Below are 17328 nucleotides of genomic sequence, written 5' to 3' on the forward strand. Positions count from 1 at the left end.
TCTCTCCTGGTGGTTTATTGTTGACTGTTTGTAAAAGAATAATTGCAAAATGACAAACTGAATGGACAAGTACAATGATGACTGGTTCTAACTTAGTGTAAGAAACAGCAATCATGGTACATATTTGAACTGTTCAGGCACTTTTGAGGATAATACAAACTGTTTTGTGAAGTTTAATTTTCATTTAATAAAATATGGAAACTTTCAATACCTTACATTTCACAATACTGCAGTTTAATTTATAGTCAGTGATTTTACATTTTTTTTTTTAAACTTGAACATGTAAATACATTTACCATCCTGAATCTAGCACACACAGTATGAGTTTCAGCAGCTGTTCCTAAAATTTTCCTATATCCAAATTTGTTTGAATTCACAAGGATTTGCTTTTAATGAAGGCAGATCATTAATTCTTGCATGGTCTTCAGATCACTGAGAGTACAAAACTCTAATTCTTCATATTCTCAAGAGAACAGATCAATAGAAATCAAATAAATAACATTTCAAGAATGTGTGCTGATTGTGTTTAAAGAAAGTTCTACCTACTACATTTTAGTTTTTCTATTGAGTCAATTTGTGACTTTTGGTAATCAGATTATTAACAATGATCAATTGGGACAGTATTTGTTTTTATTGAACCTAAACCCGCTTTTATTTTAACAAATGTGTTATACAAGCGATTTTCATTTCACTTCCACGAAGACGTGTAATTTTAACTTGCTATTATTATTATTATTATTATTATTTTTTTTTTTTTTTTTAAATATGAATATTCATTTATGGATAAAATTTTGGCTGGTTATTATTGCATGGACTATGGAATCAAATATTTTATGGTGATTATACAAGGGAGAGTAAGGTTTTGCCTGTAAATAATTACCAATTATTCACAACGGAGGTTGGGGTGACTTGCATTGTGAAGGTCAGTTGGACAGTGGACAAATTTTTCCTTCCAATTTTTTTGGAAGGTCAGTGTGCTATAAGAGACAGGGTCCTGTTGAGGTGGCATTTCTTGGCCTTTCACAGGTCAGAATTCCACATTACTAGTCTGTTATGGAGTGCATACAATTTAACATAGGAATTAAACCACTCGGCACATTGATTGGGAAAAAAGTCTTATGGCTACAAAATCTTTAATGATGGAGACCTTCGATCCCAAGCTTTTGATCACTGTCATCATCATATCATCATCATCATCAGCAGCAGCAGCAGCTAAACCTATCATGAAACTGGCGAGGCTCTTGCTCTAGCCCAGAGGATGGCATCCGACTTTCTAGATTACATCATAGATGTGACGTACGCTGAGGTGGCACCCTTGATGGCAATAGATTATATTCACACTCTTTGTCCAGTATTAGTTACAGCACCATCAATTACATCAGGCAGGAAAATATGAGATGCCTTCCTCTATACTCTTTCTTTATGAAATACATGCTTCCATGCATTGCTAAGAGTATAATCAGCATGTCTCAGAATCGTTATCACAGTAATTTCCATTGTTTTTCTAATCACAGAGTCCCAACAGTTTGGTGTATGAGCCAGAATTCTCAGCCAATGCTGATTTTACAATACTCTTGTATTTAAGATGACATTGGTATTCACTGACAAATGGCAATAGTCTGTATAGGCTGCCCCCTGTTACCGTTGCCACACTCTCAAGGAACTCTCAGGTCAAGATTACCTTTAATAGATCACATATCTTTCATTTTTCTGGGTAGCTGGAAAACTTGTCTGATTCTTTGCCTATTTGGTATTCTACCTACCTTATTATTTCTCAGGCTTGTCTGACATTTGGCATTACCCCCAAAGGCCTCACACTTAAAGTTCCCATCTCTGGCTGCAACCCTTCTTTCCATCAGTCCCTATACCAGTTCCAAACTGAACAATCCATTGCCCTCACCCACCTAATCCTTCACCTACACATGAACTCAGCCAATGAACACACCCGTCAACTCCCATTCCTTAAAAAAAGTCCTCAATCTTTCCTCTCCCGCATCCACGCCGGCTGTTCAAAGCATCCTCCTACAGGCCAACCGCAAATTAGAACAGCATGCCACCCTCTACCTCAAAAAATTATCCAATCTCCTGGTTTCCCACCTCTGGAAAGGCAACTCACTCACCCTTCATAAGCTTTCCAGCAAACCTCAACCTTCTCTCATTGCACACAAACCCAGTCTCTCCCATCTACTCAATCTCCCACTTCCAGCTCTACTCCCTCCAAAACCTCAAAATTCCAATCAACGCAATCTGGAACCACAACACCCCAATTCAGTAGTTAACCTTTCCTCCAAACCTCTCTCCCAATCCGAAACCTCTGTCCTATCCAAAGGCCTCACCTTCAGCCCCACTCCCAGATTCAACCAAACAGCCCTCGTCAAAGATTTACTGTCCTACACTCATACCCTCTGCTGGAAATATCACTTTGCCATGAAGAAAAATGATCCTAATCCTACTCCTAATGATCCAACTCCCCAAGACACTATCCAAATTGAACCCTGCCTGGAACAGTTCTGTCCTCCGTCACAGCGGGACCCACCTCCTCTTCCCCAAAATAACCCTCTCCAAACCTTCCAGGAATTTCTGACTTCCAGCCTTGCTTCTCAATCCTTCTTAAAAAACCTTAATCCTACTCCCAACATCACCACTGCTGAAGCCCAAGCTATCCGTGATCTGAAGGCTGACCGATCCATCGTCATTCTTCCGGCGGACAAGGGTTCCACGACCGTGGTACTTGATCGTCGGGAGTATGTGGCTGAGGGACTGCGTCAGCTTTCAGACAACACCACATACAAAGTTTGCCAAGGTAATCCCATTCCTGATGTCCAGGTGGAGCTTCAAGGAATCCTCAGAACCTTAGGCCCCTTACAAAACCTTTCCCCTGACTCCATCAACCTCCTGACCCCACCGACACCCCGCACCCCTACCTTCTACCTTCTTCCTAAAATTCACAAACCCAATCATCCCGGCCGCCCCATTGTAGCTAGTTACCAAGCCCCCACAGAACGTATCTCTGCCTACGTAGATCAACACTTTCAACCCATTACATGCAGTCTCCCATCCTTCATCAAAGACACCAACCACTTTCTCGAACGCCTGGAATCCTTACCCAATCTATTACCCCCGGAAACCATCCTTGTAACCATTGATGCCACTTCCTTATACACAAATATTCCACACGTCCAGGGCCTCGCTGCGATGGAGCACTTCCTTTCACGCCAATCACCTGCCACCCTACCTAAAACCTCTTTCCTCATTACCTTAGCCAGTTTCATCCTGACCCACAACTTCTTCACTTTTGAAGGCCAGACATACCAACAATTAAAGGGAACAGCCATGGGTACCAGGATGGCCCCCTCGTACGCCAACCTATTCATGGGTCGCTTAGAGGAAGCCTCCTTCGTTACCCAGGCCTGCCAACACAAAGTTTGGTACAGATTTATTGATGACATCTTCATGATCTAGACTCACAGTGAAGAAGAACTCCAGAATTTCCTCTCCAACCTCAACTCCTTTGGTTCCATCAGATTCACCTGGTCCTACTCCAAATCCCATGCCACTTTCCTTGACGTTGACCTCCATCTGTCCAATGGCCAGCTTCACACATCCGTCCACATCAAACCCACCAACAAGCAACAGTACCTCCATTATGACAGCTGCCACCCATTCCACATCAAACGGTCCCTTCCCTACAGCCTAGGTCTTTGTGGCAAACGAATCTGCTCCAGTCCGGAATCCCTGAACCTTTACACCAACACCCTGAAAACAGCTTTCACATCCCGCAACTACCCTCCCGACCTGGTACAGAAGCAAATAACCAGAGCCACTTCCTCATACCCTCAAACCCAGAACCTCCCACAGAAGAACCACAAAAGTGCCCCACTTGTGACAGGATACTTTCCGGGACTGGGTCAGACTCTGAATGTGGCTCTCCAGCAGGGATATGACTTCCTCAAATCCTGCCCTGAAATGAGATCCATCCTTCATGAAATCCTCCCCACTCCACCAATAGTGTCTTTCTGCCGTCCACCTAACCTTCATAACCTCTTAGTTCATCCCTATGAAATCCCTAAACCACCTTCCCTACCCTCTGGCTCCTACCCTTGTAACCGCCCCCGGTGTAAAACCTGTCCAATGCACCCTCCCACCACCACCTACTCCAGTACTGTAATCCGGAAGGTGTACACGATCAAAGGCAGAGCCAGCTGGCCGGAGCGGCCGAGCGGTTAAAGGCGCTACAGTCTGGAACCGCACGACCGCTACGGTCGCTGGTTCGAATCCTGCCTCGGGCATGGATGTGTGTGATGTCCTTAGGTTAGTTAGGTTTAAGTAGTTCTAAGTTCTAGGGGACTTATGACCACAGCAGTTGAGTCCCATAGTGCTCACAGCCATTTGAACCATTTTTGAAAGGCAGAGCCACGTGTGAAAGCACCCACGTGATTTACCAACTGACCTGCCTACACTGTGAAGCTTTCTATGTGGGAATGACCAGCAACAAACTGTCCATTCGCATGAATGGACACAGGCAGACAGTGTTTGTTGGTAATGAGGATCACCCTGTGGCTAAACATGCCTTGGTGCACGGCCAGCACATCTTGGCACAGTGTTACACCGACCGGGTTATCTAGATACTTCCCACTAACACCAACCTGTCAGAACTCTGGAGATGGGAACTTGCCCTTCAGTATATCCTCTCTTCTCGTTATCCGCCAGGCCTCAACCTCCGCTAATTTCAAGTTGCCGCCGCTCATACCTCACCTGTCTTTCAACAACATCTTTGCCTCTTTACTTCCACCTCGACTGACACCTCTACCCAAACTCTTTGCCTTTACAAATGTCTGCTTGTGTCTGTGTATGTGCGGATGGATATTTGTGTGTGTGCGCGAGTGTATACCTGTCCTTTTTTCCCCCTAAGGTAAGTCTTTCCGCTCCCGGGATTGGAATGACTCCTTACCCTCTCCCTTAAAACCCACATCCTTTCGTCTTTCCCTCTCCTTCCCTCTTTCCTGATGAAGCAACCGTTAGTTGCGAAAGCTAGAATTTTGTGTGTATGTATGCGTCTGTTTGTGTTTCTATCGACCTGCCAGCACTTTCGTATGGTAAGTCACATCATCTTTGTTTTTAAATATATTATTATTTATTTATGCATTTATTTTACATGGCAAGATTAGGGTCTTCAGGCCCTCTCTTACACCTAACCAGGCATACTCAGATTGAACGAATTCCAGTTTCTACAGAACATTAAGGACATATAATGTGTTATACAGTATTAATGTTAAAGAAAAAAATAGAGATTATAACAGTAGTATGATGATAATTATAACAATCAAAAAAATAATTATAACAATCAAGAATAATAATAATAATAATAGTAATGACTATGTATATGAAAGTAAATATATTTTTCTTTTATGAATGTCAGTCCTATTGCTAGTTGGGAATTTTCTCGTTATGTTCTTGCAGCTTGTGAGTTATTCTCATCGAGCAGAGACATAAGACGATAGAATGGGGTGAAAGAGATATAGAAGAGGTAGAAAGGTTAGAGGAAGAGAAATAGAATGGTAAAATTCGAAGCTATGATGGAGAGGAGAAAGAAAGAGATGAGAGGGGCACAACAATGGTGGCTATACCGTCCCTAATATGTAAGTTTTGAGTTATTAGTTGTTACACCACAGAAACAAAGCCACTTTGTGGGTTGGTCCTCTTGGCTTGGTCAAATGTCACACTATGTATGTTTCCTCAGCTGTGTAGATCTAATATAATGGGCTGAATACTCATTCTTCCGGAACACTGTATTAGATGATTAATCTTGGAGCTGAGGTGATTCTTGTCAGCACAGCTCTCTTTTGAGCTGGATGAGAAAAGCTACGCTTACTGGGATAGAGGTCCTTTTGCATCTACTACTGATGCAGAATGACCAAGTCATCCATCTCCTTTCCATTCAGTCAGCATACCTAAGAAAGGCAACTTACCATCTTTCTCCATCTCTGCTGTTAATCTTATACCTAGATGTATAATATTAATTTTGTCACATCACAACCAGAATCAAATTTGAAAGCATTTTCATCAATGAAGTACAACACTTAGCACTGAAATCACATTTATTATGAACACCAACATCATCAGAACAGAACAGAACTCCTGGATGGACAGTGCTGCTATTTATACAAACATCCAATATTCCAGAATATACAAACATTACGAACATAAGAAGTCTGAGGAACCTTCCAGAACAGATAATATGAAATAACAAGTATCTGCTGGTGCTCAGGTTTGAACTGGAATCCTGCAGCATGCCGGACAGCAATGCTAACCACTACACACTCTGCTGCTGCACAGCTCATCGCAGTATGGTTGATGAAGTGCCATGCAGCCAGGTTACAAGTTTATCATCAACATATCCAAAGAAGCAGGACGGATGGAGGGGGGCTCTGTTCAATGCTCATTCTTTGAAATTCTCCACTGAAAATTATCTATGGTTTGCAATAATGGCAAAACAATGGCTGTTCCATTAGTCACTTCATAATAATTTCCAACATACAAAAAATATGTGGTTGTTCCAAAGTCGGTAGTTTTAATACGTCCTCTACTGATACTTCTGTAAAAAGGGAGAGCACATTGAGGCTGACCATGGCCTCACTTAGGCCTATCCTCAACCACTCTATGAAACCAACAAATATTTTCAAGTTCTTAACATGATGCTGCTGTGGCCGACTGGATGATAACAGTTTATTTAAATACTCTGCCAGCCTCTATGTAGGAGAGCCAAACGAGCTAACTATTGATCTCAGTAGCAGGCAGTCTTTGTATTATAGGCAGCCCACTAAGATCAGTCATCAGTACTATTGGCTCTCCTGCATACACACTGGCAACATATTTAAATATATTATTGATTGACATCTATTGCAATCATCATAAGCTTAGGACTTGATCTGAATTTGATGCAGCAAGTTAACTGAGAACTTTATATCCAAAAAAATCTTACATTAAAACGTGGACTGAATCTCCTGATTTGTAGTCTGACATTTGTCAAGTCAACCATCTAACCAAATGCTTAACGCTAATTTAGACAAACAATACAAAGAAATAGACTCACCAATATAGTAGTTCTTGGCTGGATCCACTTTTATTGGTGTGCACAGATAAAGTTCCGGCTGTGGGGAAAAAAGAGGTTTTTATTACTTTCACCTATGAACAAAATCCATACTCCTGCCTTTTAAAATTTATAAAGCACCATCTATGTATTATTAAGATAGTTATGATTGGAGGTTACATTATGAACAAAAATGTTGTGGATTACTGTCCACCTATTAATCACTTATGTTTTCTATATATGAAGGTAGTATCTGTTCCTAAAAGAACAGATACCACTGATGACCGCACAGCTTCTCTGGAATGAAATGACAATTAAATCTTAATTAAAATAAATCTGTTCTTTCGGGAACAGATACTACCTTCATATATAGTTAAAATATGGCTACACAGCCATTGACTTTCTCGTGTGAACGCACACGTTATGCCCCAACTCGTACGTGACTTGGTAGATTAATCTGCCACGAGTAATGAGTGTGATGGGCAAACATTTATTGGGTGCACTATGAATATAGTGGTGTGGATATGTTGGGACTGTGGTCTCACGGGGAGTGTGCAAGGGATAAGTCCCTGCAGGCGCACTATCTTCTGTGCCCTTGGTGGCTGAGATGGATAGAGCATCTGCTATGTAAGCAGGAGATCCCAGGTTCGAGTCCCAGTTGGGGCACACATTTTCAACATGTCCCCAATGATGTAAATCAATTGCAGCTAGGGTGTCGATTTACTTTTCACTTATGTTTACACTTAGTACCATCCATATAGCAAACAGCAGTCAACAAAATACAATGCTGTAAGTGAAAGCACAAGGTTAATATTATGGCATGAGCAGAGAACAGAAATAAAATTTCTGAAAAAGGTAAAAAAGGTAGGTTGGCTGAAAAAGAGAAAGCCTATGACAACAGGAAACAACAAAGGCAAAAAAGAGAAAATTTTATCAGGAAGTGAGGATCCCAATGAGGCCATGCCGGTATACCAATCCATCATTTCTCAGAAATCACCTAAAAATGGAAGGTGGTCTCCAACAGTTCACCCCAGCAGAGCTCACAAGGAGAATTAAATTCAAAGAGGAAAATGTAACCTTATAATATCTCAGAAATGATTCCTTTTTCAATACCGATTGTTCCTGTATCACTCTCCTGCATTCATCACACTTCAAGCAGGGACAATGGGAGTAGTGTTACTTTTTTTGCAACTATCATTTATTTCCAAGAAGCTGCAAACAATTATAAATAAATAAATGAAAAATAGGTAGTGTTGAGATCCTGGAGTGGCTATGTAGCAGTACTGAGAAGGTATGATTTGGAATATGAACTTGTGTCCATAAACATAGCATTTCTCTTTAATGTGTAAAATATTAGGTAAGAGCACATGCATGTGTGACAATGCATTGGGAAGAATCCCAATAATATACTAGGTAAGTGTAACTGGGGGGGGGGGATGCTCGGCAGCTGTATCAGAAGAATTTTTCTCACCATGAACCTCTTAGTGAAATTTATCAGTGCCGTTAAGAAATGAGTACATTCACCACAATCAAAACCAACAATGAAGCTGCAAGTCAGCTGTGTACCACTAGACCGGAAGAGGCCATATGCCATGCAGTCAAAGGTGAAATATCAACAAGAAGCCAATTCATAAAACAAAGACCTGCTTTGGATAAGACCATGATCTGATATGCACGAACAATTGCTACATTTGTCTCATCTTTTAAAGGCACAGGCATGGGGTATAGTAGATAATTGCAATTTTCTCACAGGTACAGGGTAATTCACCAGACAAGATATTTTCAATTCCTGCAGTAGGAATGTTTGGATTAACAAAAACTGCATGTAACATGCACAATCCATTTTTCATAGCAGTACAGTACCAGTCCCTAGTGAAAAATGGACCTTGCCAGGATGGTATGGGTTGTGCACCTCAGTGATACAGACAGCCATACCACAGACGCAACCAAAATGGAGGGCCATCTATGGGAAGGTTAGACACCTGTCATTCATGAAGAGGGTAGCAGCCTGTTCAGTAGTTGCAGGGCCAACAGTCTAGATAATTAACTGATTTGGCCTTGTAATGTTAGCTAACACAGCCCTGCTGTCTGGTTCTGCAGACGGCAGAAAGCATGGGGAAGCTATAGCCATTATCTTTTCACCAGAGGCATGCAGCTCTACTGTCTGGCTTAATCATAATTGTTTCCTCTTGGGTAAAATATTCCAGAAGTGAAAAAATCCCCCCTTTGGATCTTCAAGTGATAACTACTCAGGAGGAAGTTGCCATCAGGAGAGACAAAGCTGCCATTCAAGCCTGAATATGAAATGTCAGAGCTCTAAATTTGGTAGAGAGGGCAGAAAAATTTGAAAAGCAAAACTAATAAATTGAATATGAGTATAGCGGGAATTAGTGAAGTGGGGTGGCAGGAATGACAGCACTTCTCATAAGGTGAGTGTAGGGCTATCAGTAGAAGTTCAAAGATACAAAGCCAATACCCACCACAGTAGAAACGTTTATTTGTGAACTTGCTCTGCAGATAAAGAAGAGATTAAAAGAATGTATAATGAGGTAAAGGTAGTCATTCAGATTGTTAATGGAGACAGAAGTTTAAATATGGTGGGTGTCTGGGATTCGTATTAGGAAAAGGAAGAGAAAGAAAAATAGGAGAACATGGACTGGGAGAAAGGACTGAAAGAGGAACAATTTTGTACAGACCATAATTTAATAATCTCTACTACCTCATTCAAAAATCATGAAAGGTGGTTGTGTTGGGGAAGAGACAAGGAGCACTGGGTGGTTTCACCTTGATCATATAATCTTAAGACAACTTTTGAAACCACACTTTAAACTGTAAGACTTTTCCAGGAGGAAATGCAGGCACTGACTATAATATATTGGTTATGAACTGCAGTTGAAGTGAAGAAATTGCATAAAGGTAGGCAATTAAGGAGATGAGGTCTGGATAAATTAAGAGAACTGGAGTTGGTTGCTGTGTTCAACACAAGAATTCTCGATGACAGCAATCTGGCCTCCTGCCCCTCTACACCAAAGAAGCTGCCCAGAGGATGTCATTAAGCATCATCCACCAATCAAAGATTGTTTTCACCTCCCAGCACGGGAAGAATGAAGGACTACAGCTACAGCCCTCATTAACGGAGCAACAATCTGCAAAAATCAGGCAGAACTTGACAAGATCAGAAGTAGTCTATGGGATTTCTCCTGACCACACATGGTCCCTCGACCAGTCAGTGCTCCCTGGAATTACTCAGGCCTATCAACAACACTACAGATCTCGCTGTGTCGATTCACGAGTTAAGACAGACTGTCACTGAACTTAAGGAAACGCTGATCACTGTGCTGGCACTCATTATCTCAGCTCTTCAGGAAGTCAGGAAGTCATCAGAGGACTCTTCCACATTATCAGCTACACCACACAGACCAGTCATTCCCAAAATTAGGCACATTGCATATATCACCTTTGAAAATTGTAATGGTGCAACATCTTCTATAAATTGAAGGAGTTTGAGCTTTTCCTGCACACCAAAAGTTACTGATTTCAAGAGCTGTATAGTGAGTGTGACTCACTTGAAACAGTGATTAAGGGCCAATATTGTGAACTGTAGCCGGCCAGTGTGGCCGAGCTGTTCTAGGCGCTACAGTCTGGAACTGCGCGACTGCAACGGTTGCAGGTTTGAATCCTGCCTCGCACATGGATGTGTGTGACGTCTTTAGGTTAGTTAGGTTTAAGTAGTTCTAAGTTCTAGGGGACTGATGACCTCAGCTGTTAAGTCCCATAATGCTCAGAGCCATTTTTGTGAACTGTTTGTGTTACCACACAGATCGCCTTACTGCGGGCAGTGAGACAGCTGTCTATCTACTGAATTTGCTCCACCACTATGCATGACACATTCCTTGGAGATCGTAAGCAGAAATCGCTATTTGCTTAAGCTTTGTTTAAGCGCGTCGAAATTTTTTTGGTCGTGGAGATTCTGAAACTCTCCACTCAACGAGCTGTGATTTCAACTCCGGTTCAGTGTTTCTAACCCATGTTTCATCAATAGCGACAATTCGGCACAAGAATCCTTAACCTTCACGTTAGAATCGTTATTTGAGCAAGGTTGCAGTGTCCTGGCGTTTCTGCTTCTCTTCAGCAGTCAAACAGTGTGGGACCCATCTCGCAGCTAGTTTTATCTTCTTCAAATCTTTTGTCAGAATACGGAATTTTGACGTTGGGGGAATTCTCGTGGCTTCAGAGCGTCCTCACGAGTCACACTGCGATCTTCTTCAACGCGCAACTGTCACAAGTTTCACACTTCGTTCATTTGTTGACGTTTTTGATTCTCCGGGTCTTGGATTGTCAACTAAGCTCATACGAACGCCATGAAAGCGATTAACCGACAAACTTCACTTAATGCACTGTAGATTTCTGGTGGGTTTTTGCCGCATAAAGTTTCGATTTTGATGTACGACCCCTCAACAGTTACAATGCCCAAGGCCCCTGAGTGTCAATTTCTGCCTTTCGCCAATTTTATGTTGGAGTACACACAGAAAAAAAAATCACGTGCTGCCTCTTCTATCTCCCAGTTACATCTGACGTAATTTTCATTGTTGTTGCATCTAACGATCCACAGTAATAATACCAACCTGTGCAGTTTTATCGAATGTCCCTCATAGTTCTGGAGATGAGCATGAAAAACAGTCAGTAGGCTACAAAGACTACTGCTTAATGAGTTAAAAGCAAAGGGTATGCAGGGCTGGAACAGGGAGATGTTGAACGAAACGCATTTGGCTGTCAAGAGGGCAATGCGAGAAGTCTTCAACGACTACCGTAGCAAATTACCTCTCACAAAACCCAAAGAAACTTTGCTCATATGTAAAGGCTGATAGTGCTACCAAAGTTAGCGTCCAGGCACACAAGGACAAGACGGATTGAAATTAAGGGTAAAAAAGCAAAAGCAGATATGATCAACTCTGTTTTCAAATTATCCTTCACAAATGAAAATCCAGGAGTATTGCCCCAATTTAATTATCGCACCTGTGCAAAGATGAACGGTGAAGATATTACTGTCAGCAGTGTTGGAAAACAACTAAAATCGCTAAAATGAACAACGTTCCACAGTCCAGTGGAATCCCTGTCATGTTGTATACCGAATTTGCAGCCGAGTTAGTCCTCCTTTTAACCATAATACAGTATACCGGAGATCCCTCAAACGAAAGACTGTGCCGAGGAACTCTAAGAATGGACAGGTCAGACCCGTCTACGTGGAGGGTAGCAGAAGTGATTGTGACGGGTCAAAAGGGAACTGTGCAGGGTGGCGCAGTTAAAGTAGTCCTTGTAAGCACAAAGGAAATGCAATGAAATTACAGAATCGGAGACCTGAAATTGACTTAGCATTTATTTACGTCGAAAAATACATTCATATTAGCCGTTGAAGGTGACCCCCTGTAACATCAGTATACAGTTGTGCAGGTCTAAAGATATTCAGATACACCCGGCATAAAGTTCGGATATCGATGGCGGCAACTTCACGCTGATGTCTTTCGGTTCCTGTATTGTGTTTTTTTATGGTTTTTAGGGCGCAAAACTGCTACGGTCATTAGCGCCCGGTCTGTGAGTTAGGAAAAGCTGTATTGTGTGTGGGTTTGTCTCATAGATCTTGCTCTTCAAGTGTCCCCCCTGGAAAAAATCACGTTATGTTAGATCCGGCGAACGTGGTGGCCACAAATGTTTGCTGACAGTTCGTTCCTCAGAGAAGACGACAAGGACTCGTTCCAGGGATACCTTACACGTGTGGCTTGTTGCACCATCTTGCTGGAAAAAGCAGTATTGTCTTTTATATTCAGCGAGTTGTGCAGAAAATGCATCAAAAATTTCCATTAATGCAACCGTGTTGAAGGTAGTGTAAAAAAATCTGTCCAACGATGTGCGTTCAGTTACACCCCACCAAACGCCGATTTTTTTAATTTATTAAAAAAAAAATCATGGAGTGGTTGCTGACACACACCGCTAGGGTTCTCCGTTTCCCAGTACCTCGTGATCTGTGAATTCACATGACCGGAAAGTGAAACCAAGTTTCATCACTTATGATGTAACGGAGAGAGTCTAATAAACCATCGTTGGTGCCAGTCGGAAACGTTTAGACTACTACACGTGGCTTTTGAATGTCATCCTCTTAAATGCTGCACAATGGTCACGCGATATGGCTTCAGATTAAAAATTGAGCTGTCGATCGCAGACAGTGTGAGCGATTTAGACTACTTTGTAGCGACCGGCCACGAGAAGAACACTCGAAAGCCATCTAAAATCTAACTAATTGTTAAAAGTAACGGTATCCGTCTGCATTTGTTTGGTAAATGGACCCTAAATTGTTTAACATCAGATTAAGTCAGTCATGGTTGAACTATTCTAGGGGCAAAGTCGACATAGAACAGTCTGGATAAACTGTGTATTCTCAATACAGGCGACGTGTGAATAATCATTGCTAGCTATATTAACGCTAATTGTAGCGGAATAGCAGCTCCTGGAGTGCAGTGTTGATTGGCTTTTTTTGTACATGTACTGATCGACTCTAGTCGGAGAACACGTAGTGCGAGTTTCCGCTTGTGAATTCTTTGTAAATGATTGACGTGGCGAATAGGTAAGGTAACGAGGGAGATATGGCTATTTGATACTGAGGAGTGGGTAAAATATTTTACTGGAAGTGAGAGATCAGTGATGCAGCGTATATGATGATCAGATGCTGGCTAATGAGCCTTGATTGTAAATGGGGATCACATACTGATCTGAATGCTTCTCTAAATTCGTATTTGTGTTCCAGTTCCGCAAGCTCATTTATGGTTGAGTGTTTATATAATTCTGATACAACAGTGTGTCCGACGTGGAGAGTTATATAATTATGCGCTCACAGAGTATAGTGTGGTGCGTTATTGTCAAGAAAATAATTTATTTTCGCTTTGAGTAATAGGAACTTAGGGATGACTCGCATTTCGCTGACACTAATTCCGGAAACTGATGATTGATCGTACACTGTTAATTTCGACCACTTATTGCCAATATTTTATCTCAATAGTATATTAATAATTAGTTAGAACCATTCACTTACGCACGTCAAGGTTTTACCATTAGTTATATTGTTTTGTGAGTGACGAGTGACTTAAAGAAGTAGGAGAAGACAGAGGGTCGTGATCAGCTAACATCCGATGATGCATAATTCTGCCCGAATTGTTTAACTTGTATGGCGTAAAGCGGTGGTGGGAGTAGGTTTTTTTGTTCATATACGTACGTATTTTTTAACGTCGAATTGCTTTATTGTGCGTAAGAACTTGCTACTGGTTCACTGTCACTGCTTACTACTGTATACGAAAGTCTAATAATGCCGAGGTATATTAAACTGAAATAATGAAGTTCCTACTCAATGTCAAGAAAGAATTGGAATCACCCCCACAAAAGAAAGGAGTAGTGAAAGAGATTCTCTCCCTAGAGAAAAGCAAGCAAATTATTTGAATTGAAATAATAAAATTTAATTAAAGGAAATATTTTAAAATGAACATAAACAGTCTCGCCCGCCAGAAACCTTCTGTTTTTGTGGGTATCGATTTCGGTCAGTAAGTGATTTCAGACCTCATACCGCCGGCCGCAGTGGCCGAGCGGTTCTAGTCGCTTCGGTCTGGAATCACACACAGCAGCACGGAATGGGCTGAAGGAGAAAACTACACAAAAATATAGAAGACGTACACTCATGTTCAGGAAAAACAGGACACCTTGAACAACTAGAGTTGGAACGTTCATTTTCACAGGAAATGTACTTTACCATGTTTTGCAGAAATGATTAGCATTTCAGTAACCGTAGTGTTGCATGTGCCCTGTTGTTTAGTAGGCACAAGGCCCTGATAACTTGTTCCATGTGTGATGACATGCTGCATTCACCTAGTTCCAAAGATCGTCTGCGGTGGTTGGCACTGGGTCACAGTGGTGCACCCAGTGTTTCAGTATATCCCATACATTTTCGACTGGTGACAAGTCTGGAGATCTGGCGGGACAGGGCAAAAGGCTGGCATTCTGTGATACCAAGAAGGCACATGCTTGTGCAGCAACATATGGTCGTGCATTGTCTAGCTGAAAAATGGTGTATGGGGTGTTGTGAAGAATGGGTATGGCTGCAGGTCGAAGGGTGTCATTCACGTAGGTCACCCTGGTCACAGTGCCCTGAACATGCACCAATTGTGGTTTGTAGTTGTACCCAGTAACACCGCACACCATAAGGCCTTGGGTTGGAGCTGTATGTCTTGTGCAAATGCAGTCACTGCTATGCCGCTCCCCCTGTCCAAGGCGAGCCAAATGCGCCCATCATTTTCAAGCAGGCAGAACCTGGATTAGTCCGAAAACACTATCTGATGCCATTCCTGTCCCAGTGACGTCGTTCCATACACCTCTGCCGTCTAGCGTGTTTCTGCAAACGTAAGAGGAGAAGTGGCAACGCGCACATAATCCATGCCGCAATAAACGGCGGTGGACTGTCACCCCTAATAGCGTACGTTGTATTATACAGTTCCACTGTTGCGCCAAAGCTGAGGAGGATGCAAAGCTGTTCTGCAATGCCATTCGGATGAGGTGTCGATCTATCGGGGGTGCACCCCCCACTGCAACCTGATCCATCTCGTCGCGTTTAAACGGCCTACCGTGAACCATTCTGTACTCAACCGTTGCACTTCCAAACACTTTGTCCCACACGAGAAGCAGTTTCCCGAATGGATGCATCATATTGTCCCATGCCAATAATGCTCCCTCTTTCAAACTCACTGATTTGACGGTATGGTTTGCCCATACGTCTGCGAGGCATTCTGCACATCTGCTTCAGTCACACTGATCCTTACCTACGGTTACAGCAACAACGAGAGCCGCAGATACATTTTACCGGTAGGTGGTGTTGCGCCGCCATATCGATGTTTACCTTGAACCCATGGACCGACATGGTTCAAGTGCTAATCATTTCTGCGGAATATACTAACATACATGTCCTGTGAATACGAACGTCCTATCTCAGGTCGTTAAAGGTATTTTTTTTTCTTTTTTACATGAGTGCGTTTCGGCACTGTTGTACAGACGGGAGTGATAAAATTCATAGGATAGCGATATGCACATATACAGATGGTGATAATATCGTGTACGCAAGGTATAAAAAGGTATATAAGGAATTGGCGGAGTTTGTCATTTGCACTCAGGTGATTCACTTGAAAAAGTTTCCGATGTGTTTATGGCCGCAGGACGGGAATTAATAGACTCTGAACGCGGAATGATAGTTGGAGCTAGACTCACGGGACATTCTACTGCGGAAATCGCTAGGGAATTTAGTATTACGAGATCCACAGTGTCAAGAGTGTGCTGAGAATACCAAATTTCTGTCATTCTCTCTCACCACGATGATGTAGTGGCCGACGGCCTTCACTTAACGACTAAGAGCAGTGGCGTTTGCGTTGAGTTGTTAGTGGTAACAAACAAGCAACACCGTATGAAATAATCGCGGAAATAGCAACACTGCATGAAATAACGCAGAAATCAATGTGGGACGTACGGCGAAAATATTCGTTAGGATAGTGTGGCGAAATTTGGCATTAATGGGCTGTGGCGGCAGACGACCGACGCGAGTGTTTTTGCTGAAGCATGACTTCGCCTGCAGCGCCTCTGTTGGGCTCTTGACCATATCGCGTGAACCCTAGACGACTGGAAATCCGTGGCATGGTCAGGTAAGCCCGATTTCGGTTGGTAAGAGCTGATGGTAGGGTTCGAGTGGGGCGCAGATCTCATGAAGTCATGCACCTCAGTTGTCTTGTTGAAGACATTGTGCAAGCTGCTGGTGGCTCCATAATGGTGTGGGCTGTGTTTACGTAGAACTGACTTGGTCGTCTGATCCAACTCAAATGGCTCTAAGCACTATGGGACTTAACATCTGAGATCATCAGACCCTAGACTTAGAACTACTTAATCCTAACTAACCTAAGGACCTCACACACATCCATGCCCGAGGCAGGATTCGAACCTGCGACCATAGTAGCAGCCCGGTTCCAGACTGAAGTGCCTAGAACCGCTCGGTCACAGAGGCCGACGGGCACCTTGGGCCCATTTTCCGTTACTTTCGCTGCGCGTCCTACCTTATTTCGTGGCGTGTCCTAACTTCATACAAACGGAATTACAACTGAACAGAACTAAGCAACGTATCTGTACACCTTCGTGACATCTACTGGCGCCACTTGGCGTGA

At 42.5% G+C, this 17328-nt stretch overlaps 1 protein-coding gene across 1 annotated transcript in view; it reads right to left on the reverse strand.

The window, feature by feature from the left end:
• Positions 1-17328, reverse strand: part of LOC124615455 (peptidylglycine alpha-hydroxylating monooxygenase) — a 220069-nt gene that overhangs the window by 71437 nt on the left and 131304 nt on the right. The window contains exon 2 of the mRNA XM_047143356.1: positions 7094-7151. Coding sequence (XP_046999312.1) covers positions 7094-7151 — 58 coding nt within the window. The remainder of the gene's footprint in view (positions 1-7093; positions 7152-17328) is intronic.

The sequence above is a fragment of the Schistocerca americana genome, chromosome 5 (assembly GCF_021461395.2).
Source record: "Schistocerca americana isolate TAMUIC-IGC-003095 chromosome 5, iqSchAmer2.1, whole genome shotgun sequence".
In the NCBI taxonomy this organism is placed as follows: Eukaryota; Metazoa; Arthropoda; class Insecta; order Orthoptera; family Acrididae; genus Schistocerca; species Schistocerca americana.